The following is a 26,646-nucleotide window of genomic DNA, read 5'->3' as shown; positions in this document are numbered from 1 at the left end:
ATATGGTATAGTAATCTTCTAGGGAAAATAACAATTTTATGTTATTTGCTACAAGAAGACTGTTTTCACCCAAGGTTGAGAATTGCTAACTAGAGTTGAGAAATTACATTAATGAAGGACAGACAGACATGCAGACTATACTAAGGAAGGCACTGCTTTAAGGATTAAGATGTATTTTTCAGAAAATTAATGAAATGTAGTCACCTAGAGAATGAACAAAAACATTAAGATCAGAGTTCATATAAGCTCAGTTCTCTCTGTGAAAATAATCATTCAAAAGAAGAAAGCACTGGCCCACGTGCCCAGAAGAAAGTGACAAAAGCTTCACGACACTTAGGTGACAGGCAGTCAGAAACCAGAGTGAAACTTGCTCAGGAAAACTGCTGCTTAAGAACAGTGAGTTTGGTGACTTTCTGGTGGTCCAGTGAGTAAGACCCCACACTCCCAATGCAGGGGGCCAGGGTTCGATGCCTAATCCCACATGCATGCCGCAACTAAAGATCCTGTGTGCTACAACTAAGACCCGATGCAGCCAAAATAAATAAATAAATATTAAAACAAAACAAAACAGTGAGTTTCACTAAATAATGGCTGTAAAGGCATTTTGAGTTCAAAAGCCCTGGTGGGGTGCTTTTCCACAAGGATGGTCTCCCAAAGGCGTTTCTTTCCACAAATAATTTCTTGTACAACCAAACAAAAGAAACAACGATAAAAGAAAGCTCTACATTATAGACCTGTTGTAGGTTATGGCCTATGTTTCCTTAACCATTTATCTTCTGTTTAGTCAGAGTACTAAGGTTTGTTTATTCCTTTCCACCCCCACCCCTTGCATGTGACAATGAAGCAAAAATGCTATCCTATTACTCAACCAACTTTCTTACTTCAGAATCCAATTTTAAGCATGTTTAGTTAAGTTTAAGCTCAGTGCCATTCAAAACAGACCAAGATGCTGGTTATTTGATTTTTTTTTTTAAGACTATTAGGGTAGTGTGTTTATTGTAGAAAAGACAATCCAAGCAATGGGAAAGTATACAAAATTAAAGAAAAATCACTGTCATCTTTAGTTACCACTGAAAATTATCTTTCTCCAAAGGTAATGACTGTTCCTAGAAAAGAGGTTCATTTTTCTTTTCAAGTGCAAATGTGAGGAAACAAATGGCTTTCTTTCCCATAAGGGACCTGTAATGGTTAACTCTGTGTATAAACTTAGCTGGGCCACAGCATCCAGATGTTTGGTCAAACACAACGTTGGGTTTCTGTGATGGTGTTTTTTGGATGAGATTAACATTTAAATCATGGACTTTGAGTAAAGCACATTACCCTCCACAATGTGGGTGGGCCTCAATCAATCAGTTAAAGGCCTAACAGAACAAGAGCAAGAAGGAATTCTGCCAGCAGAGGGCCTTCAGTTCTGTTGATATTTCTCTGGAGCACCCTGAGCAATAGAGGATCAATGGGGCGAGAGCTGGTTCCTTATACGGGGTGAGGGTAGGGGTGTGTCCAGGGGCTGGGCCGGAGCGGTGGCTTAGGTGGTCTGCCCACCCCTTTATGGTGGCGTGTGCAGGAGGCATGAGCAGTGCCCTGCTTTTGCTCCCGACCCCCTGCTTTTGCTCCAGGCTCTTCAAAAGTGGCTCTTCAAAAGTGGCAGTTGGGTTTTTTGGTCTCTGTTATCTTTTGTCCATAATTTTGCCCCACTGTCACACACAGGCAGTTATTTTTAGTCCCATACAGTTTCTATATATTTGTTGCTCGAGGAGAGATGTGTCCAGGGGCAAGCACTGCAGCACTGCAGCAAAGGGTCCCGGGTCCCAGGCTTCCCTCAATACTAAGTGAATTATTTACAATGTGACATTTTCACTTATCACTAACATTCCTTCAGGTGGAGCCAGTGTAGATTGGCTAACAATTCGTAACCCCTTCCTCACCTCTGTAGGGCTGGGGATGGTCAAGTGATAGTTTTGGCAGCTCTACTAGTGACTTCTGAGGGAGGCTGCCGCTCCTCTGATGCAGGCACCACTTCTTCCTGAGGACCTAGGACCTGGAGAAGCAGCTACCACCAGGTGTGACCGGCTGGGACAAACATGACGATGAAGTCAATTTACTAAGGAGACTGAACAGGAGAGAGAGCAGGAGCTGGAACCCTTGATGGCACAAGCCCTGAACCACCTTATCTATGGAGTTCTGGTTATGTGAGCCAAATAAACCTCTGCTCCTGCCACTGTTTGATGGATTTTCTGTTATTTGCCAACAAAACATGTTCCTTTTAAAATGACTATTGAGTATTCTGTAACAGGGGAATACCAGTGTAATCGTTCCCCTCTTGGTGGCCTTTCATTCATTCCTTTTCAACAAATGTTTACTGAGGTGACATGCAGAAAACAGTTAACACAACAGACATGACTGCTATCCTTTGAAAGGTTGGCCCTTGGCTGGCATCTGGGAACTTAGACTCTGGGAGGGTTCCTGCCACCCTAACCCTAGTGACTCACTGTACCTAAACTGCTTGTACAAACCATGTGGTTTATGCTCAACATCTGCTTTCCTTCTGGGAGTCTGCAATTTTGGTAGATTCCAGGCGGACAGTGATTACATGACTAGTCTCCACTAAAAACTCAGGCACTGGGTCACTAATGAGCTTCCCTGGAAGACATTTCACATGTGTTGTCACTTGTGCTAGGGGAATTAAGTGCATCCTGTGTGACTCCACTGGGAGAGGACCCTTGGGAAACTTGCACCTTGTTTCCTTTGGACCTCATCCCATGCTGATTTTGCTTTGTATCCTTTCACTACAATAAATCATAGCTGTGAGTACAACTGTATCCTGAGTCCTCCCAGCAAATCATTGAACCCAGGGGTGGTCTAGGGGGTCTCCCAATATCAACTGGCATCAGAAGTGGGGTTCCCTAAACCAACTCTGACTCACTAATAGATGGTGAAATTTTGGGAAAACAAGAATAAGGGGCCCGGTGTGATGTATCTTTGGTGCCCAGCTGATTATGGGGTTATCCATGGTATGCAGCAGTAGCTGATCTGCTGTATGTTATGAGAGGTAAAAGTTACCTGTGGAATCTGAAAATGATAGATCCAACTCCTGGACAGTAGGCCTGCTGCACCCCACACTGCTTCTGGCCATGCTGGCTAAAGTGATGCCTTTGGGTTTTGCTCTCTCCTCCATGGGAGGAAAAAGGGGCCCCAAATGCCCAAAGGTGAAAAGGCCAAAAATGTTAAAAGTCTGCATTGTGCTCTTCTCCAAGTGGGCTGGGGGTGGGGTTTAAATCAGGTCCCAGGGCTGTAGCAACATTTTAGAAAAAACAAAACAAAACAACAACAGAAAAAGGGAGGGAGGTCACACCACAGCAGTTTTTTCAGCCTAGCTGCTGCTGCAGTACCTCCTCCACTCCCCCTCCTCCCCTGCATTCCAGCCTGGATCTTCCCTGGCAGCTTCAATGCTAACACTGCAAACACTGAACATATTGCTAGGAGTTTAAGTAAATTTGCAATGAGGAAAAAAGAAAAAAGGAAAATTTTTTAGTGACTTTATGTTTTGTGGTTATGACATCTGGATGTATGGTAAAAATGGATATAAAATGTTAAATGCTTGTAACTGCATACATGCCAGAGGAATCATCCTGATCAAGGGAAGCTGCAAAAAAAGAAATGTGTTAGTGGGACACAACTTCCTTGCTTTTTGCCGCCAGTGGGCGGGTTGGAATTTAAACTCTCTGAGTATTGGAAACAGAACAAGTCTCTGTAACTGATGAGTTTTGCTATGGAAGATATGAATTTTTGCTTGTTGGAGCCTCTGGAAAAAGGGAGACAATAAGAAAGAAAGGTGACCTACAGATGGAGATCTACTTTTAGAGTTCTAAAAAGCAGGTTTTAGTTGGCTAATGAGAGCTTGTGAAAGTGGAGGTCTGTCCCTTAGAGACCAATGTGCATACTTGTGAAGGGGTCGATTTGGACTTGAAGAATGACACAACCAGACGGTCACAGGAAAGCCTTATCTGCCACTTGGCCTTTCTGGCCTGTAGCATCTAGTCTTTGCTGCTGAAGAAAAGCCTCTGACTTTTTTTAAACTCCTGAATTCACAGATCCTAACTGCCTGTATCTGATTCTAAGCTGAGGCCTGATATTGTCTGGTATAAGCTTCCAACCTAAGTGGGAGCTGTGCTGAACTGAAAACAGGCATAGGCTCATAAAGAAAACTCATACTCTGTGACCTCTGCACATTAGGCCACCTCGCGGTGGGGGTCTACCCTATGAGGACATCACAGCTGCTCAGCTGCATCGTCTGGGTCCCATACAAATCCCAGCAGGAAAGGACTTGTTCGTTGATGGGACCATCTGAAATCAAGCTGCTGACTGCCTGTATAGTGCTGACACAGAGCCTGGCCACATTCTTAACTTGTGGCTATAGCTGAAAGCTGCAATTTGGGAGAGGGTACATCACAGCAACTGTGACCTCTGATCACTCCTGACAGGCTGAGCCGACTCCAACCCCCTCTAGAGCATGTCTAACTGAGGTCAACTCCCTGTGCCTGCGTCTCCTGAAGAGCTGCCATTCGCAACGATGGACTACACCTCTGACTCCGCTTCCCTCACGTCTCTCCTGCTGCACACGCCTGAGTGCAAGGTGATTAGTCATGCAGCCATCCTCAGAAAGGGGCTGATCTTTTCTAGGCTGTTCACCAGATAAAGTCACCAGAGTGAAAGCGGTGGGAGGTTATGTAAAACTATTTTGAAACGTTTTGAAAATTCAGGAATTTTGTCCTGACCGATTCGTGAAAATGACGTTTTTCCGGTTCGGCTGTATAAAGGGGATTTTCTATGAAGATGTTTTGCACCTCTTTTACAGAACCCCTCCAGATGAAAGGTCTGGATGAGAGTAGGGGATGACTGTAAAAACATAAAATTATGAATGTTGAGGGGAAAACACTGATTTTAGAACAACCAAGGGAAATAAACCAAAACCCCTGCAGCTGGAAAGGCACAAGAGAGGGGAGAGGGCATTATGATCTTTGTTCTTCGAAATTACTTCTGGAAGCTTCCTCCTTTTCCTGAAGGAAAACTCTCTGTGCACCCCTCCAAGCTGTTGAGAGCGCTCTGAGTTCAGACAGCTGAGCTATGATCATACCCGGCAGCGCTGACTGAGGCGGCAGGATCTGACCCAACCCCTGCACTTTCCATACAGAAAACCTCCCGATGCTGACCACACTCACGAGGTGGATGAACTGTTGTCACAGGCAACAAAACTGTTTGGAACTGATTGGCAGTCCCCCTGAAACCAAGCACTGAACTAAATTTTTTGGATTGGACTGGGATCCCTAGGATAAGATACCCCCAGTGGGCAGTCACATCATACTGCCTAATTTATGTCTTGCTCGCGGTGCCCAACGATTGTAAACTTTCCGTTTCTAGGGATTCTCTGGGAATCCCCCAAAATTGCTTTTGGGATTGTACTTCTGTATGTGTACCCTATCACGACACTGCCTCAGCCCTGGAAGGCTTTCAACTCAGCTTCAACTTACTGGCCAGACTTGTACTGGGCCTGAACTGATGCTCAGAGCCAGGTAAAAAAAGTTAAAACAGAAACTTAAGGAGGAAGCTACCTGTCTAAGATAGACCTTTATGATTAATGGGATTTCTTATTTGGCTAAGACACGTGAAGAGCACAACTGAAATCAATACTGCAGGTTGGTCTCACTCTGCTGTCTGGGTCATATTGATAATAATTTTGCTGTGAAGACAACCTGGCCAATGACCAAAGGGGTATGCCACGTAGAGTAGAGTGAAAATAGCAGGCCTAAACTTCTATCCTTGAAAAGGCCTGCTTACAAGGCTGGCCCTTGGCTTGTGTCTGGGAACTTAAGATTTTGGAAGGGTTCCCACTACCCTAACTGTTATGAGTGACTCACCTCAACTGTACAAAAAATATGATTTATGCTGAACACGTGCTTTCCTTCTGGGAGTCTGCAATTTTGGTATGTGCTAGGCACAGAGAACCTATGTGACTAGCTCTCTATAAAAACTCCGGTACCAGGTCTCTAAGGAGTTTCCCTGGTAGACATTTCACACGTGTTGTCACAACTTTTTGCTGGGTAAATTAAACACATACCGTGTGACTCTTCTGGGAGAAGACCCTTGCAAGTTTGCATGTGGCGTCCCCCAGACTCACCCCATGCACCATTCCCTTTGCTGATTTTGCTTTGTACTCTTTTTCTGTAATAAATCATAGCTGTAAATACGACTATATGCTGAGTCCTGTGAGTCTTTCCAGAGAATCATCGAGCCCAGGGGTGTGGTCTTGGGTACTGGGAATAAGTGTGAAATGTTCCAACGAACAGCAGAAAGCAAGTGTGACTGGAGTCCTGTGAGTGACAGATGAGGTCAGAGAGGAGAGGTTTGATCACATAAAGCCTTGTTTGGATTTTATTCTGAACGTGACAGGACGCCATTGGTGGCTTGTGAACAGGAAGTAGGATCAGTCTGCCTGCTATTAGATAACTGGCATCAGGGGAAAGGGTGAAAACAGGGACACTAGATAAGAAGTCCATACATACAAGAGATTCATAACTACCCTTGGGTGGTTCAGGAACTACTTTAGAAAAGAGAAACCTAAGTTTATCTTTAAGGATGAGCAGAAAGGCGATATATGGATTTGGGCAAGGGGGTGAGGAAGGTTTCCTAAGCAGTGGGGTGAACTTGTATATGCCTCTGAAGAAGGGTGATGGGTTTAGCATCGCTGGAAAAGGGCAAATGGGGGGAAGCTTTGGGAGATGAAGTCACAGAAGATGGCGGCCACATGCACCCAGAGGCTTTGTGAATCTTGCTAAGGAGCAAGCACTTCATCTCATAGGCAAATGGAAGATAATGGGGGTTGTAAATAGGGGAATTATAGGATCAAATTTGGGTTTTAGGAAGATCAATATGCAGAGACATGGGTAAGAGGCTGACAAAGGAAGCAAGTCTGTCATATAACCCAGGTCTAATGTAGCTGGGAGTACACAAAAAGTCATGCATATGCAACTTATATGTATGTACATAAGCCTTTTCATGTATTAATTATACATTAAAAACAAGTTTGAATGAAAAAAAAGCAATTATTGAAAAACTAAAACAAGTGAATCTGAATGTTTATAAAGTTGTTGGTATGACCACACAGAACATTACTGAAATGATTTTAAAACACATCATATTATTGATACAAATCACTAGTAAAATAAATACTAAGAACAAAAAGAACCACAAAGAAACCTTAAACTGCATTCGGTGGTTAGTGGTAAGGTTGCCATTGTTATTTTGAAATGATATATACTTTATTTGTTTGATTAAAGTAACATAACATTAATGTTGTTAGGTACCATGATTTTCAGCATCAGGGCAAGGAGACCCAAACATAAAAGAAAGAAGCAAAAATCCTGATGGGTGGAAAGGACTAACAGCAGACTTGAAATCCACTCTCTCTTTTTACTGCCCAAGAGGCAGAGAGACAGAGAGGTGACATGATCAAACCATCTGAGACACATGCTAACAAGAGGCCTTCTGGCAAATGCACTCAAGGTATTTACCACCAGGAGAGTCCTTACTTGTGCACTGCTTTACCAGGTTGGACCTGGTTTGTCCAGACTGCTCACTGTACATAAACCTAGGATGTAAGTATTTATCAGGCGTGACTTCCTAGAAAATACCACACAAGCCATGCAGTTATCAGGGAATAAACTGGAGATGTTTCATAACCGAAATAGCTCCCTTTTGTGGAAGTGACACTCCATATCAATCACTCAAAGGCCTCATATATTAAAAACATATGTTAAAATAAGCCAGAGCGCATCTTAACTGAGGTAAGACAGGACCTGGGAGCAGCTCTGGCAGCCACAGATCTGTGACTTGTGTCTTGTGATAATTATATCTTTGAAAATATTAGTCAAGTTTGATACTGGGTAGGATCTCTGATTCTTGTGAGTTTGTCACTCTGACCCTCTGTGTTATCTCACTTGTAATATTTAATTTGAACTAGAATAATCAATATCAATGTTATATTTCCTAACCTTACCCACCAAAAAGGCCTATTAGTAATGACAATTCAGTTGCAATGCATATCCTTGGTGTCTAGATTACAGTATCTAAAATAAATACAATTTCCCACTAAAAGGAATATGGATTCCCTGGAGAAATGGCTGAGATTCATTTTGGGGTAAGGAAAAGTATAAGATGAATTTGGGACATCTTGTCCTGCCTAAAAAGGAAGAAGTTTAAAAGTTACCTACGATTAGTCAAAAGGACAAAGGAATGAACTTAAAGGGACTCTCAAGAGCCAAAAATGCAATAATGTGAGCAATAAAAAAGCATGATTGCAAAAGAGTAAAGCCTAGCTGTATAAAACCCATGGATTTGTAATGATGCTCAAAAGCAAAGCAAAACAAACAGAAAACATATTCACTGGTCTCTTTTGGAGGTCGCTAGGGCACCAAATCATTATCTGAAAATATTTCAAGGGAAAGAATCAAGCATTTATCTTGCTGTGTGGATTATATTTCTGGGTAACCAAATAGTTGATGAGGGAAAGTTCTTTAGAAAAGAACTCCAGATAACAAATGCAGGAGGAATGATAAGTTAACATGTCATTATTTTGAAACTCCTAATGAAATAATGCATCCAGACAACAAACGAAATGGTTCCCAAAAGCTCTGGGTGAAAGGTCAATGAGGAACTTTTGAATGGCTGGGTCAGGCTGACGCCACCCGACCTTGCTGACCAATCACTAGGAGTGGGACAATCAGATACTATGTAACTCCCAGGTAATGCAATGGGAAGCATACAACACTAACTATAAATATTAACGATTAAAAAATAGAACTAAATCTACCCAGGCCTTCAGAGCCAACTTCCAGTTCATAGACTAGACAGCAGATAGTGGAACAAGTTCAATTACATTACTAGCATATGACCAGCTAGATCTAGAATGAGGGAAATCCTATGGCACAAAGGATATTCTTTCTTTAACAAATAAAATGACACTTAAAAACAAGGAAGGGAAAATTGTTACAGATTAAGAAAAACCTAACATCTTAGTGTGGACACCGACTGACAGAAACCAATTCCAAAAAGACATTTGAAACAAGTGGGAAAACTAAACGGAAACTGGGTACTGGGTGATAAAGGAATAATAGCTAATTTTGTGGGTGTTATAATACTATTGTATCTTTCATTTTGTTGAAAGAAATTCTTACTTTTAGAGATATGTACACAGGTAAAACAATGGAATTTGCTTAATAATCTAGGGAAAAAAAGAGTAAATGGATATGGAGTGGCAAAGATGAAACAAGAACAAGAGTGTTGATGGCTGTTGAAGCTGGGTGACGGTGCGTACATGCGGGTCATTACACCCTCTACTTTTGTACTTGTTTGGAAGTCTCCCTAACAAAAAAGGAAGGAATGAAAATAAATATTTGGCAAAAATTAAAAATGGTAATATACACTTGGCTGAGGTACAGGAAAAGGAACAGACTTACTTTTCTGCAGAACAGTTTAGCAATATGACTCAAATGTCTTTTCAAATTTTATACTTTACTTTTAAGGTTTACTTTTAAGAACTAACTCTAAGGAAATTTTCATAGATGTGTACAAAGGTATACTTAAAATGGTCTCCCAGCAAAAAAAAATATTGTTTGGTATATTTACATGTAAAATTTTTATAGCCATTAACCATTAAATTGTAAAAGAATATTAAATAATATGGGAAAATGTTCAAGACAAACTGTTAAGTGCAAAACGCAGGCTGTAAAATAGTATACACATTTTGAACCAGTTTAGTCTTCTTGAAACCATACATCTAGAAAAAAGCCTGAAAGAGTATTCTCCACTATGTTGACAGCTGTTATTTCTACTTGATGGGATTAAGGTACTTTTAATCAAAGAAAAAAATGGTTTCTCTTTTTTTTGTATAAAATATTTGTAATAAAAATTATATTTTTAAAAGGTAAAACCTGGATCAATTCTCGAGATTGGCTAATAACAGAATAAGCAGATATGGCGGCGATCTTTGAAATAATAAACTAAATGACAGATGGGTGGTGGGACAGGGCAGAGTGGATACATTAATAACTAATTTTTAATAGAATAGGTATTTAGCACACTCTACTGTGAGAAAGATCAAGCTGTAAGTTTAAAAATTAGAGTGTCAAGAAAGCAAAAGTTAGAAGAGGATTAAAGTTTTTATGTAACTTTAGGATAAACAACTAAATCAAATTACCTAGGATGACTGAAAAGATTATTGTAGTAAAAATCCTAACACAGTTCTGAAAATAACCAAAGCAGCAAGTTAGACACTTCCTGTCTGAGTTTCTATTTTGTGTACCACTCTGACAGACTGTTACATACTGGAGTCCAAAAAGAAATGTTTGAATACTAATATAATACAAATGCAATTGTGACTATCAAATTCAGCTTCTGTAACTTATCCTGTAAAATTATACGCTATACATTATATGTGGTGAATATCAGTAAAATAGGACTACTGCACCTTCTATACTAGCTTTAAAATTTCAGTTGCCTCCTTCCTAAATAAGGCAAAAGTAAACAAAATGTCCAGACTACCTGGTTTCCGTACTTTCATTGGCTCTTCATAGTCCTTGTTTTCTGGATTTGCAGATTCTAGAAAGCTGATTTCTTCTGTGACAGTTTCCCCTTCTTGGCTTCTGAGGCCATCTTCCTCTTCTTGAATAGGTGATTCCAATTCTGATTCTTCTGAATCAAGGAATATCTGACCAGCGACTACTCTGCCTGCTGGGCTATGGTCCTCTACCGACTCATCTGACGGCAAAGAAGTCTGACAATATAAAGTATTTTTAGTTTCCACTACTAACAAGACTCCCTCCAACCTAATTTGACCATTTCTTTCACTAATCCAGATACACCTCCTTCAGTTCCTTGAATGTGTCATACTCATTCGCCTCTATACACTTTGGCATGTGTCCATCACATGCCTTCATCACCTGCCTAAAACTGACTCTTCGGATTTCAACTTAGATGTTACCTCCCCTCAAGAAGCTTTCCTTAAATTCCCCAAGTCTAGGTTAGGGTCTCCCCCTACTTGCTCCCAATATATCTTATACTTCCCCATATGACAGCCCTGTACTATAACTTCCTGTTTCTTACCTACATTCCTTCCAATCTAGAGATCAGGGATCATAACTGATTGGTCTCTTTAAAGATGTAATAATCAGCCTTATTCATTCAATCAACCAAGTAAGTGCATTAACAGATTTTTTTAATTGATAAGTGTAAACAAATGGCAGAGGTTAAATCTTCAAATTAAAAAACTAAAACAGAAAGAATAAAATCAATCTCTCATTAGGCAGTAAAAAATGTAACTGCCTTCAGGCTCTTCAACACACATACACACACACACACACACACACACACAGCACATTTAAGTTGGAATTAAATCTAGTAACCAACACTCTTAGAAATATTATTCTCTCTCCTATAGGTCAGTGATTTTTCCTCCCAGAAGAACTAATATTGGCACTAGCTATCTTTCTTTTCCTTTTTAAAAAAAATATAGTTCTGTTGCTCAAAAGATGCAGATTTCACATCTTTTTGAAGATACATCATTCATGCTTTTAAATTGGGCATCAAATACTGGTCAATGTAAATTTGAGTACACACCTTGGAATCTAAGGTTTCATCCTGGTTGCCTTCTTCATCTGTAAAGAAATTTTAAGACAGTTTAGTCATCTTTCTTGTTTGGAAATTGCAGGTATGTTAAATGAAAGCATCTGATAATACAACAAATAATAAGACACTGGATAAATAAACCTATAATTATCTAAAAATTGATTGTATTCAACAACTGTTCAGAAAAGATTAAGTGAAAGGAAAAAAGGGCATTGGGGGTGGTATTTTTTTTCTCTTTAAGGAAAGACATTAGCTTCATCTGGTACACAGGTAGGAAGACCAAGACCACCACCTCCAAAACCAGACATTTCTTCAGATGACATCCAGTTCTTCTGTTATAGTTAGTCCAGTACTGAGAATGAGTTGCTAAATTTAAAAAAATAGAGCCCTGATTTTGCGGTTCGGGATTCCACCCATTCTTCTCCTCAGCTCAGAATCTGGAGTTACTCTAGCTTGTTTTAGTGATAACTAGCATTTTATTGTTCACTAAGATGGACATTAAGAATTATTATTATCTGACAGCAGAGTGGCCAAAGATAGTCAGAATTTGTGTTCGACTTTACTGAAGACATAACCAGATATGCATTAAAAAGTAGCATCACACTATCATGTATTTACTCACATGAGATCTATTTATTAAGAAATCAATAGCTTATATCAAATAAATAATAAATACAGCCACTATTTACATCTTTCTTCCAAATTCATATTGGCTGTTTTGGTTTAGTCCAATTACATTAAGTTTCCTTCTATTATTCTTTCTGCATTTCTCTGCTACTTCTATTCTGGCTGCTTGCTATTCTTTTTCCTGCTCTTATATAAACACATTCAACAACCCAATGGCCATTCACAAATATTTGATCTTTGTATTCCCAGCCAGTTAAAAAAACAACTGTCAGATGATCTCTAAGTTTCCTTCTTACTATTAAAATTACCTGATTTTATCCAGGTGTAAGCTTCGGTATTGCCAGCTCCGTAAATTATGTGAGAAATTAACCAGTAGACAAAATGCTATAAGACCATGTGATTTTTTTACTAGAAAATTTGGTGTTATGGTTGCCGTTTATCTTTACTTCATATGGTTAGATCCTAAATATGATTGGTAACTTGTAACTCTCCAAAGTACAACAAAAACATGTTTTGGAGTTTGTGTTACCAAAGTACTGAGCCAACTTTAAGAAGTATAATCAACTCATTATGTACCAAATACCCAACTCTATTTCACAGTATTTGTTTCTTTTGAATATTTGAGAAAAATCAGTCTACTGGTGAGGTTGTGCCATATATAAAGTGCTGTAAATTCAAAGAAAACTTAAATTATAGCTATTTTCACACTCACTACTTTTAGATTACCTTCCAAATATTTTATTTCTGGTGGGTGGGGAGGAGAAGGGTATAGCATGTATTAGTCCCACAGTGCCCATAACATTTAGGTAGTGATGTCAATTAATGAACAATCATCCTTCATGCTCAGTTCTTCACAAGTATTACCCAAAGCCCAAGTTCTAACATACGGTTCAAAGTCCATTCTCAGCAGATCTTTGGATAAAGGAAAAAAAATTCACCTCTAATAACAAAGTTGTATGTGTGAATGTATTTAATTAGTCATAAACATTAGCTAGTTAATAAATCAAGAGCAGACATTAAATGTGAAATGTATAGGGTATATCCCCAAATACTGAAACTTTAGATTAGTTGGAACTCAAATCAGTAATCACTCAACTGAGTACCTTGTCACAATAGTTCACATATGTAGCTAATAAGTAAATAATATAAAAGCCTATAAATAAATTTTGAGACATGTACATTTGAGACACTACAAGCTGTTAGGCATTAGAGTAGCAAAATGTGTTTCTGAACTCCCAGAGACATGGGAACTTGTGACATCGGGGTTACTCTGTATGAATGGCATCATGCTTCTCTTTCTTTTCTCTCCACGAACTAGGAATATATACTCAGGTTACTGGTAAATAAGAGCTTTCCTTCTCATTTACTAAACTGGGAAAGCCTACTCCAGATGGTAATCTTAAAGCAAAGGTATTTTCTCTTTGAAACTAATATGTCCATTCACATAACACTTTAAAGAAGTTTCTTATAACCTAGAGACTTATGACAGGCAGTCAGGTAAGGATTAAAAATACTGAAGTTACACATAAATAAAAAGAATATAGTAATGTTTTTATCAGAACACATACATCAAGCAACAAGAAGAATGCAAAAGGATTCAATGAAGAGCTATGGATTTCTCTCAAGAGTATCATATCCAAAATACCACGGTTTACATTACCTTGGTAATCATACCCCTTCCTTTGAAAAAGACCAATATTCATTTTTATTATATCAGCTAACAAAACGGCAAAATACCAGGGATACTCTTTCAGGGAAAAGTGGTCATTACAAATTCATTTTCCAACTTGTTATGTAAATTAAACAGACTGATATATCTTCAAACACAGAAAGTCTTACAAGTTTAGTGAAAAGAGACCAGATATCCTGTCTTTGGCTTTGCCATTGAATCTGTGCAGATCCTAGGATACTGCTGATTCCCAATTACTCCAAATCCAAGGCCTGGAGAGCTAGGCTCAAAACCTGGCTTCGTTACATGTTAACATTGCACACACGGTTCGATATAGCAAGTCTGCTCAGCCTCCTCTTCCTCAAGTGTCAAAAGGGAATAATATCATCTGCCTTGTTGACTCTCAACAAAGTTTTAAGGAACAAAAGAACAGTGAAATGAAACATATTCTGCAATCTGAAATCTACTCTTTAAATACATGGTGTTAATATAACTGTTACCTGAGATACCTAGCAATGGACCTAACTTACTAGACTCTGTAATATTATTTGGCATAAAGAAAAAAAGTAAACCATTTTAACCAGTAAGACACTTCCCGTCAAAAACAAGAAAACATGTGAGAAAAGTTAAAGCATTTTTCATTATTATCTTGAGAAAATGAGAGAAGTATCTTTTAAATCTCCTCCTTTAAATTTATCTATTCACAAGGAAAAGAAAACATTTCTAATAAAAGTATTATACTTTTACATGCCTTTAAGACAAGATATTAGATAACAGCTAGTAACAATGATAGGATCAAGATTCCCTTTGTTGGCTGATCAAATTCTACCTGGCAATAAATGCAACTTGCTCTGGGTAACCACCAACACTCAAACATTATGTCAACACAAAATTATGACCCAAAACTTGATTTTTAAATAGGAGTAAACCTTTAAAATAAAAATGAGGCTGATATCCTGTATAAATAAGCAATTTAATGAATAAAAAGTCAACTGAAAATCCATGTACTCAACTTATAAAACTTTATCTCACAAGTGTTTTATGATATTTGCACTTCACGTGAGAACAGTAGTGCCTTTATTACTGATCAGCATGCACATCTATATAGTTTTAGTTCTGGCTGAGTAAGATTTTCGCCTCTCCCAGAGAAAGGTTTTGGCAGTTTAACTATGATGGAAATCAGAACAGATGTTTTGTGAACATAGTCCTTTGAGTACATCAACACAACCCAAAGATTTAACACTTCAGTATTAACAGTCTTCTATTATAATATATGGAGAATCCCAACTGTTGACTAAAAAACTTCTTCAAGCATCATCTCCACTGACATGATGCTTTAGATATGTGCAATCTAGTCAAAGGAAGATGCAGGAAAATGTTTACATGCTTTAATTTTCTTTAAGTTCTGCAAATTGAATTCAGAGGGATATGCACCATATTCTTTAATTAGTAGTTCTTACACTTTAGGGTGAAGAATCACTTGTGCAGCTTTTTAAACTACAGATACCCCAACCTGTTCCAGACCTAAAACTGCGTTTTTAACAAACCCTTAAGAGGAATTCTGATGCAGGTGGTTCATGGTCCATCAGGTACTCTACAGTACTGATTTCATACTTCCTTTGATCAAATAACTGCTAGCAGTGGCTTCAGGAGTTACACAGAGTTTTAAAGATTTGGTCAGGAACACAAATCAACACTAGAAGGCGGGGGGCGGACCTCAGAGCATGATGTTGGCAGTAAAGTAACTGGCATATGCTTGTTGCTTTTGAAACGGTATCTTAAACCACACTATGGATAGAATTTTAGGTTTAGACCTCTTATTTTAGAAGCAGAATGACGTTACAGCATTGACTTACAACTAGGACGGATAATTTGAGGATTCAGATAACCATCTGGGAAATTTTCTGTTGGGGAAAAAAAAAAAAAGAGTTGACATTTATACCCTGCCTTGTTCCAAAAAAAATTTAAAGCCACAGAACTGCTGTTTTGTTAACTGAAACCGATTAAAATTCAAAAGCTTTATTGTACTGATTGTTTTTTTAACCAATACTCAGAAACACTAAATGCTTCTTTACCAACAGTCTCAAAATAGACGTTTTCAGATGTAGGTAGATTAAACTATTAAAAAAGAGAAATGATAATTTTCAGAGCCAGGGTATAAATCAGCTAACTGGAAAATCAAATCAAAAGCATATGAATTTCTCTATCTATGTAAAAAGTTAAATCTAGATGCTAACATTTATAAGAACAAGGATTTTTTTCCAAAAATCATAAAATTACTGTCAGCAAACATGGGGCGGCTCAGAAACACTCTGACACAGTAAAAAAACACTTTCTTAAGAATATTTCTTTAAAAGGGGTACGGAGTAGGCACATTTACATCAAAAGTCTTCATTTTTTAAACAAAGAGACAGGGCAATCTCAGGTACTAAGCAAACCCACCAAACCACTGTCAACATCCTGGTTTTGATGGACCTGGCTCTGCCCAGACAACCCCAGGTGTACCAATTACTTAACTTACAAATCCCAAAGCCAAAGTTTCAAAACCGATGCAGCACATAATCTACATGAGAGTCGTGGAAGCTCTGGAAGTGCTCCTGTGTCACTGTGGGTCTAAGCCAGCTGTCAGGATTCATTCCCATGGAGTCACTGCTCATTCGGGAGGAGTCGTGTAAAGTTTGTGAAGTGAGGAGAGGTGTGAGCAGGGGGACCGCCCCTTCTTTTCCTCCCCTCTCAAGCTCCCCTAAACACCCGCTCTGACCCACGCCAACCGAAGCCCAAGAAATGACAGCGAGTGACAGGCTACCGCGAGGTGTGAGCTGGAGCCCCCACGGCCCTGCCCCGGGATGGAGGCCGGGGGGGCGGTGGCTCCTGGCCTCCAGTCCGAGGGGGCGGATACTGACCCGAGGTCGCGGAGGCCGAGTCCAGCAGCACCGCACAGAGCAGGAACGTCAGCCCAACCCAGACCCGCATCCTGCTCTCAGAGCCACTACCACCCGCTGGAGCTGTCGCTTTCTCCTCTGCCACCACCAACTCAGCCGCCGCCACCGCCGCCGCCTCGCTGCTGCTCTTCCTGCTCTGGTTTCCTTCCTCCGCCCCTTCCCAGGCCTCCCTGCCCTAGCATTTAGCCAATCCACGCCCGCCGTCGTACGCTCCTCGCCCAATCGCCGCGGCCTTCCCGCCCACCTCATTGCCCCGCCCCTAGGGTCAAGAATTGGCCAATCATTACTCGAGATTCTCACACCGGCTTTCCCGGTTGGACCACGGCCTCACCGACATGGCCCCAGCTAATTGGTAGCTCCTGGGTTTAATCATCCCGGAATCAGAGCATGAGTCCAGGGTTGGACGAAAAGTCACCAAGGACTACAATTCCCACAATGGACTTCAAGGGCCTCTCTCTGTGTGTGCTCTTGGGAAACGTAGTCCATCGTGGGGCAATATTTAAAAGTGCAGGTGGTTGTAGAAGTTAAGAGAACTTAGCTAACACCTGGGCTAGACACCAACGCCAGGCCGTGAACTCACAGGTTTTTTTTTTTTTTTGAGCCAAATAAATATCAAGAAACACACATTATAAGGTTAAGAGTTTGTAATATGTTAAGCTCTTCCTCTCTGTTTTATTTAGAAAATTTGAATTGGACATAGTGGTATCAGCACTGAGGAAAAATACAACAGCTAGACTGAATTCGAGGTACTTTTTTTTTAATGTAAATGAAACAGTATCATATATACGGAAACCAGGATGGAACTCACTACTGGTCCCCCTTTCCCCTACAAAACAAGAGGAAATAAACCCCACCCAGTACAGACTATGTCAGTGCTAGTATTCATTTTTACGACATCCACCAGATAATAATAATCTGGAAAAAGGGGTAAACAGTCTTTGCAAAACCCTTTCAAACATTTGTCCTCATCCCTCTCCTTTTGTAAGTTACATTGTTTTCTTCTTCATTGACTACCTAGGTCTTACATTGACTAGGTTCAAGAGTCTAGGTTGGTGTATTTGGAGATAAAGGTGACAGATTGCATTGCAGAAGTGGAAATAGTCTTGTGTATTAAGTACTAACTCCAGGCATGCTCAACTCGGTAGCAGAGCAGTGGCTTAGTCTTCCTACCCTTTCATCAGATTGTCATTCTGCTTTCCCTAGTATTCACCCACAGTCAGCTCTTAGGTCTACAACCTAGACATTCTGAGTTCGGGATTTTGGCAAAGTCCATACTGGCCACATATCTTCATACCATCTGTGTTCCATCTTCTTTGCGGAAGAGTCCTCTTTTCCAGGAAGAGGATAAAAAACTATTGTCAACATTCACATTGGAGAGGATGAAGGAAAAATATTGTCCCATGAAAAAGAGTTCTCTTTTCTACTACTGCCACCCTCATCTCTATTTTTGTCATTAACAATGCTTCCTCAGAGTTCCTCTCATTTTAAATCATAGAGTAAAATCTAGTATACTATGTGACCATTTTTCTCTTTCTCACTGAAAACTTCCTTACTGACCCTCATTTTCCCTTACCTTCTTGATGCACCTGAGTTCTAGCCATACTCACCAACACCATTCTCTCTTCACTGTAACCTAAACTGCATACTATGGCCAGATGAATTTTCCTTAAACACTGCTTTCATCTTCTTTTTCAAAAATTTTTAATGGCTGCCTTAAAACTGACAGTTCTACTTTCTTGTGGGAAGTGTTGGGGAAGAAACTTCTGCCCTCCATAAGAGAAACAGTGATTATCTGACTGATAAGATTGAGGAAAGTTCACTATTTGGTTGAGACCCAACTTCATTTTTCATCTTTTTCTTTACTGAGTGCTTCTTATATTCAAAGCCCTGTGCTAGGTGCTGCAATGACAAATTTTCAGCTTCTCTTTTACTACTTTCCCAGTTTGCACATTCACACTCTCTTGCCTTCTCATGGGCTCCCCTACCCTCTCCCCACTGCCCTTGCTTCTTCTTCTTCTTAGCCACAACCCTGGCATCTTCCCAACTTCACTTCCATTTCATCTTGGCTGAGTCCTCTCTGTCCAGGCCAGTCCTCATTAATCCTCATTTCTCTAAGTGTCTACAGAACAGTCACAAACTTGCCTTTTAAGTGGATGGTAGCTTGCTGAGGCCAAAGACAACTATGCAATTCAATGTATAGGAATATAGCATTGGACTTGTCACCTACTAGCACTAGATAATTATTTGTTGATTAATGAATACACCTTACCAGTAAAGTGTTTTTAAACTATTTTCAAAGCACATGCTGTCGGGCTTCCCTGGTGGCGCAGTGGTTGAGAGTCCGCCTGCCAATGCAGGGGACGCGGGTTCGTGCCCCGGTCCGGAAGGATCCCACATGCCGTGGAGCGGCTGGGCCCGTGAGCCATGGCTGCTGAGCCTGCGTGTCCAGAGCCTGTGCTCTGCAATGGGAGAGGCCACAACAGTGAGAGGCCCGCGTACCGCAAAAAAAAAAAAAAAAAAAAAAAAAGCACATGCTGTCTACCATAGTTTAATCTTAAAAAGATCTACCATACTTTTATCTTAGAGGAAATATTAAGGAGCACTTGCATCCCTATTATACAGAAAATTTACTTCACTTCTCTTACCTCATCTGAAAAATGGGTATGTTAATAATACCCTCTTCACCAGGACACGAGGTCTGTTGTGAAGTTCGAGATATACAGGGAGGAAAAAGTGCTTTCTTCATTACAGAATCGTCTACAAACATTCTTTCTTTTTTTTTCCCCCACATTTCAATTGACAAGTTTTATTTTATTGTTGACAAAAAATCAGTATTTCCCAAATTGGTCCTGTTATAAACATTACAGGAATGCTTGTTAAAATACAGACTCCCAGCCCTCTTTTTCTGATATGGTGGGTCTGGGGCCTAGGTTTAATCATATCCCCATGTAATTCTTTTTTTTTTTTTTAACATCTTTACTAAAGTATAATTGCTTTACATTGTTGTGTTAGTTTCTGCTGTATAACAAAGTGAATCAGCTATATGTATACATATATCCCCATGTCCCTTCCCTCTTGCGTCTCCCTCCCACCCTCCCTATCCCACCCCTCTAGGTGGTCATAAAGCACCGAGCTGATCTCCCTGTGCTATGCGGCTGCTTCCCACTAGCTATCTATTTTACATTTGGTAGTGTACATGTCAATGCCACTCTCTCACTTCGTCCCAGCTTGCCCTTCCCCCTCCCGGTGTCCTCAAGTCCATTCTCTACATCTGCATCTTTATTCCTGTCCTGCCCCTAGGTTCTTCAGAACCACTTTTTTTTTTAGATTCCATATATGTGTGTTAGCATATGGTATTTGTTTTTCTCTTTCTGACTTACTTCACTCTGAACGACAGACTACAAACATTATTTCTTATTGATTCTTTGTTTGAAGCAAAGGAGCAAAGCAAATTAAAAATTAATTTTTATTAAGACTAATAAAGTTAGCTTTATTCCCTTAATTTGAAAAAGATTTAGAGCTGCTAAAGCTATTGTCTTTAGCCAGCAATGAGTAATTGACATGTTCTGAGACCTTGACTCCCTGGAGGAAATTCCAAGTCTCCAGAGCAGATCTAGAATATGGTGTGGGAAAGCCAGGTTTATTTTGTCAGCCTGCTACATTGCATTTTGATTAATTAGTGAAAAGGTTGTGAATTCTCCATGGCCTTATCTGGTCTGAGCATACACTCCTCAAGGCTTCCTGCCAACATTCCCAGTTAAAGTTGTGTACTCATTCAATTTGTACAAAATGTTAGTATTATTTAATTCATAGACTTTTTTTACTGTTTGCTCAGCTGTCTGTACTCTGTTCTACTTGTTCATATCAGTGTTCTAGGTCATTGTCACAGATTTCCGAGTTGCAGAAAACCTGTTTGCTCTGCATTACAACACAGCATAGGACCCAATAGAGGTAGATAATAAGTGCCTTTTTATGCAGTTGACATTGATGTGACCTTATTCCATTGAAATGAATCAAACAATCAGCAAATATTGAGAACCTCCTGAAAGTGTTGAGCACGTGAATCCAGCTTGTTCTTCATTTAAGGATGGTGAGATAACCCTCAGAGCCTTTTCCCAAGAATGGAGTGATTGTCACCAACTCTAGCTGAGTATCCTTGCCTGTGCTATTCTTAGAGATCTATCTGAGTTGGCAATGTGTGAAGGCTGCCAGCACTTGCATGAACATATCTGCCAGGGCAGGATAAGGGCGAGACGGGGAGCAGGATATTTTCCCCTCGGGGCTTGGAGAAGAATGTACAGTACTTTCTTTGAGGTAGATGAGGTGAATTAAAGTCGTTATTTTTATGTTTCTTTTTCATGGATAAATGAAAATATAAAACCTTGCACCATATTGTGAGATAGAACCTGGCATCTCTTTGTGTACATTCCGCGCTCCTTGAGTAAACAGACAATGTTTTTATATCTTATTGTATACCTAGAATTCCAGGATTGTATATGGCAGGTAGATAATTTAGTAATCAAAATAAACAAGCTTTGAATATTCCAGTCACTTCCTATGATTATAATTAAGTCTTGTAAAAGTCAGGATGTAGATCCCAGATTACGGAGAAGTGTATTTGATATACTACCTAAGTTTGCGGTAATAGAATGGATGGGGTCGTGTGTATGAGTGTAAGGCTCTATTTACCAAGTGTCATCCTGAAGTGACATTTACTTTGGAGATGTGTATTCTTTCTGAGCAGTGTTGACTCACACCTGATAAAGGAAAAGCCAGGATACCTTTATACCCTGAATAAATAGACAGGCATCTTTTGACCTGACTTTTTCATAGATTTAACTACCAGTTCTGGAGAAAGACTGGATTAAAACTAAATTTCAATAAGAATTTGATTAAGTGAATCTTAGAAAATGGAGATAAATTGCTGGGAGCTCCCATTAGATTCAGAATACTTAACTCCTGTGTAGATGGCAGTGTGTTTCATTTGTGAATGTTGGATTAGGGACATTATATACACAGGATAATCCTTCCTTTCTTCCTTCATTGATTCAACACATATTTTTGGGGCACAGTCAATGTCTTCCAGCCAAAGACCACCAGGAATACACCAGTAGTTGAACACATTAGGTTTAGTACTTATGGCAATGAGGAAGAACACACACACTCTAGGGTGTTTCAGGAAGGGGGCTTTAAATGGAACCTGTTATAGGACTTGGGCTTTGGTTGTGTTATTTGTGGGAGGATCCAGGAAAGCCAGTTTTGCTCTGGATTGGATGCTATTAGAAATACCCCTGATTTCTATGATTTCGTAGAAATCAATCAATAAACCTTGTCTTAAGGGAGAGGAGACTAGAAGGAGGATAAAACTGTCATTGGTGAAGAAGTAGCCATTGCTCATTTCGGCCAAGAGAGGAAGTGTTGTATTTTGTGGGTGGTCCAGGGAACTTGTTTTTGTCTGTGCTTAGGTAAAATTATGAAACGGCCTTGCTTTGTCTCATTTTACCTTGGTCTCAGAGTAACCTGTCTGTGGTTGGTATTCTGTGACATTGTTTATGTCCAACAGGAGAATAACATGGCCTGGGTGTGGATGCCAGGCCAGCTTCTGGATGTCACGGGCTGCTCTTTGTTTACCTTTCTCAGCACCTCCTGTGAGGCTCTTGTTGCTTGGGATTTAGCAATCTGCAAAACACACAAAAGTCATGGAGTTTACCTTCTAGCCAGGGGGAGAAAAAAGAATAAAATAAATAAGTAAATTATGATATATTAGAAGCTCATAAGTGCTCTAGAGAAAAAACATAAAGCCAGGGAAGAGAATAAGGATACTAATGGGAGGGTTGGGACCATTTAAATTTAAAGTAGGGAAGTCAGGAAAGGCTTCCCTGTAATGCACACATTTGAACAAAGACTTAAATTGATGAGGGAGTGAATCATGAAGATGTGAGAGTGAAGAGTCTTCCGGGAATAAACAACAGGAACCAAATGAAGGTTCCAAGGGAAAACCTTACCTGTTAGGGTCTAAGGACAGAAGGGAGGCCTGTGGCTGCAGAAGAGGGTGAAGGAAGGCATAGCAGGCGAGGAGAAGCAGGGGATGTCAGAGAAGAGATTGGGGCCAAAAGGTTTAGGGATTTGGGGTCAATATTAAACGGTAATCAGAATGCGATTTTTTAATATTCTGAGACTGGCTATCTTGAAGTGTGGCTTGAGTAATGGCCTGGAGATTTCCCCTCTGTTGCACCAGAATGACCCAATTAATTACACAAATGTCTTTATTAATTGTTTGGACGTAATGCTAAAGTAACCAATTAAAACAATTGTACTCAAAAGTTTGATTCAGAGGAAGTTTATACACTGGTTAGGAATTGAGATAGATGAGTGCAAAATAGCCATTATCAAGAGAAGGATCTTCAAGTAAGGATTTTTAAAATATTCAAATAATATTGTAAATGAAAATCCCTTGGAAGTAAAATAGGGTTTTTCATCATTTCCTATACTTGAATAGGCTCCCACCTATACCGGATTGACTTCATATAAATCCAACTCAAAGGGGTGCATTGACAAAAAAGAAATATGAGTTATATATATTAAAATATACATTAATAAATATATATCCATATATGCATGAAAAATGTGTGTATACACAGGCACACATGTATGTGATTAAAACAACTGAGAATAAATTGCAGACATGATGCCTCTTTATCCCTAAATATGTTAGTGTGTATTTTCTGAAAACAAAGAATTCTCTAACATAATCACAGAACTGTTACCAAAGTTAGGAATTTAGCACGGATTCAAATACTGTTATCTAATCTACCGACGTTATTTGGGTTGCCCCAATTTGTCACAGTGATGTGTCTTTTTTTTTTTTTTTTTTTTGCGGTACGTGTGCCTCTCACTGCTGTGGCCTCTCCCGTTGCGGAGCACAGGCTCTGGACGCACAGGCTCAGCGGCCATAGCTCACGGCCCCAGCCACTCTGCGGCATGTGGGATCTTCCCGGACCGGGGCACGAACCCGTGTCCCCTGCATCGGCAGGCGGACTCTCATCCACTGCACCACCAGGGAAGCCCCCAATGATGTCTTTTTTAACAAAGGAAAATCCAAGATCATGAGGTGTATCCAGTTTGTCATGTCTCATTAGTATCCTTTAACCTGGAACAGCTCCTGAGGCTGTGTGTGTGTGTGTTCCTGAACCTCACTATATTGACATTTTAAAAGTGTATAACATGTTATTTCATAGAGAGTGCCCTAATTTCAGTTTGTGTCATGATTAGATTCAGGTTATGCACGTTTGGCAAGAACACCTCAGAAGTGATGTTAAATTCTTCTCAGTGCACCACATCAGGAGCCAAGTGTTATTGGTTGGTCCAAATCCTGGCAATGATCATTTTAATCAGTTGTTAAGAAGGGATGTTTCCACTATATTTATCTTTTATAATTAATACGTATCTTGTAGAGGATACTTTGAGACTATGTAAATATCTCATCATCCCTCAAACATTCACCCACTAGTTTTACCATGTGTATTCATGATTCTTGCCTGAACCAATAATGACCATGATGGTTGCCAAATGGTTATTTTCTAATTCCATCATTATTTCTATATTTTTTATTAGCTTTCTTGTGTAGGCAGAGCTTTCTCTTCTTATTTATTTAATTAATTTACATTGGTGCAAATTCATAGCTTCTTTATTCAATAGTTTATAATCTTCACTATCATTATATTTTTTTTTTTTTTTTTTTTTTTGCTGTACGCGGGCCTCTCACTGTTGTGGTCTCTCCCGTTGCAGAGCACAGGCTCCGGACGCGCAGGCTCAGCGGCTATGGCTAACGGGCCCAGCCTCTCCGCGGCATGTGGGATCTTCCCGGACCGGGGCACGAACCCGTGTCCCCCGCATCGGCAGGTAGACTCTCAACCACTGCGCCACCAGGGAAGCCCATCACTATCATTATATTTTGAGGTTCAGATCATCTCATATTTGGCCAGTGGGTGCTCCTTCAAACTGCATCCCGTATCTTTCTGACATGTCCCCATCATTATTTGAGCATCCCCTTACATTTTGAGCTATTTATATATTTTCTGCTTTTCCTAACCTAGCCCTGGAATCAGCCATTTCTCCAAGGAAGCCTGCTTTCTTTCAGTGGAGAATGGTGTTTACATTCCAGGAATACTCATTGCTACTGTGGGTTTAATGTTTCCAAAATCTCTCAGTGGATTGAGTTGGGGAGTGTGTGTGTGTGTGTGTGTGTGTGTGTGTGTGTCTACATATGCATATAAACATGTGCATACATATGAATGCATACACACACCCATAATATACCTATGCACAGCCACACACATCTACATCCATTTCTATATCTATTTATCTCTTTATATTAAAACTTCTGAGGAAATAAATGAATGAGCCATAGAGAAAATAGAAGAAAATATTTGCAGTACATACATATATATATATATTTTTTGGGGGTACGCGGGCCTCTCACTGTTGTGGCCTCCCCCGTTGCGGAGCACGGGCTCCGGACACGCAGGCTCAGCGGCCATGGCTCACGGGCCCAGCCGCTCCGCGGCATGTGGGATCTTCCTGGACCGGGACACGAACCCGTGTCCCCTGCATCGGCAGGCGGACTCTCAACCACTGCACCATATGTACTGTAGGGAAGCCCCTACAGTACATATATTTTAAAGAGAATACAACTGGTGGGGCTGTAAAGGCTTTCAACTGTTGAGTAAAATTTTTCTTATACATTGAAACATACACCTACTGTATAACTCAGGAGTTTCATTCTTAAGTATGTACTCAAGAGAGATGAGATCATGTCCACAAAATGTCTTGTGCAAAAATGTTCATAGTAGCTATATTCACAATAGGGAAGATTTTAGAATAATTTAAAATGTCCACCTTCTGGTGAATGGATAAACAAGCAGTAGTATATTTATACAATGGAATATTACTCAGCAAAAAAAAAAAGAAAAAAAAGAAAAAGGAAAGATGACTGGTTTGTACACATCATGGATGAATCACAAAAACATTGTGGTGAGTGAAAGAAACCAGACACAAAAGAGAGTACATTATGATTCCATTCCTATGGAGCTTGAGAACAGGTGAAACTAATTTATAGTGACAGCACTCAGAACAGCAGCTGCTTCCGGTGAGGGTAGGTAGGGCCGCTGGAAAGAGGCAAGAGGGAATGTTTGGATGATGGCAATCTTCAGTAGTCTGATTAGTGTGTGGTTCACATGAATATATCTATTTGTCAGAATTCATAGAACCATGCCCTTAACATCCATGCATTTTACTGTATGGAATGATACCTTGGGGCAGGCAAAATAATGACCCCCGCCAAAGGTGTTCATGTCCTAATCCCCAAACCAGTGAATATGTCACCTGGTAAGGCAGCGGTCCCCAACATTTTTGGCACCAGGGACCAGTTTTGTGGAAGACAATTTCTCCACGGGGGGTGGGGCGATGGTGCAGGCAGTCATACAAGTGATAGGGAGCCATGAGGAGCCATGGGGAGTGGCAGATGAAGCTTCGCTCACTCGCCCGCAGCTCATCTCCTGCCGTGCAGCCAGGTTCCTAACAGGCCACAGACTGGTGTCGGTCCACTGCCTGGGGGTTGGGGACCCCCGTTATAAGGCATAGGACTTTGCTGATGTGGTTAAGGGTCTTGAGATGGGGAGAGTCTCCTGGATTATCCAGATGGTCCTAAACATAATCACAAGCATCCTT

General features: G+C 40.2%; 1 protein-coding gene across 1 annotated transcript in view; it reads right to left on the bottom strand.

The window, feature by feature from the left end:
- SEL1L (SEL1L adaptor subunit of SYVN1 ubiquitin ligase) overlaps positions 1-16,948 on the bottom strand; it is a 52,515-nt gene extending 35,567 nt beyond the window's left edge. The window contains exons 1-3 of the mRNA XM_065871667.1: positions 16,879-16,948; positions 11,671-11,708; positions 10,597-10,828 (exon numbers count right to left, since the gene is read on the bottom strand). Of these exons, the coding sequence (XP_065727739.1) occupies positions 10,597-10,828; positions 11,671-11,708; positions 16,879-16,948 (340 nt within the window). The remainder of the gene's footprint in view (positions 1-10,596; positions 10,829-11,670; positions 11,709-16,878) is intronic.
- Positions 16,949-26,646: the final 9,698 nt, after the last annotated feature.

Source organism: Phocoena phocoena, chromosome 2, assembly GCF_963924675.1.
Source record: "Phocoena phocoena chromosome 2, mPhoPho1.1, whole genome shotgun sequence".
NCBI lineage: Eukaryota > Metazoa > Chordata > Mammalia > Artiodactyla > Phocoenidae > Phocoena > Phocoena phocoena.
Note: the sequence above shows the minus strand (reverse complement) of the source record. Positions and strands in the feature narration are given on the sequence as shown.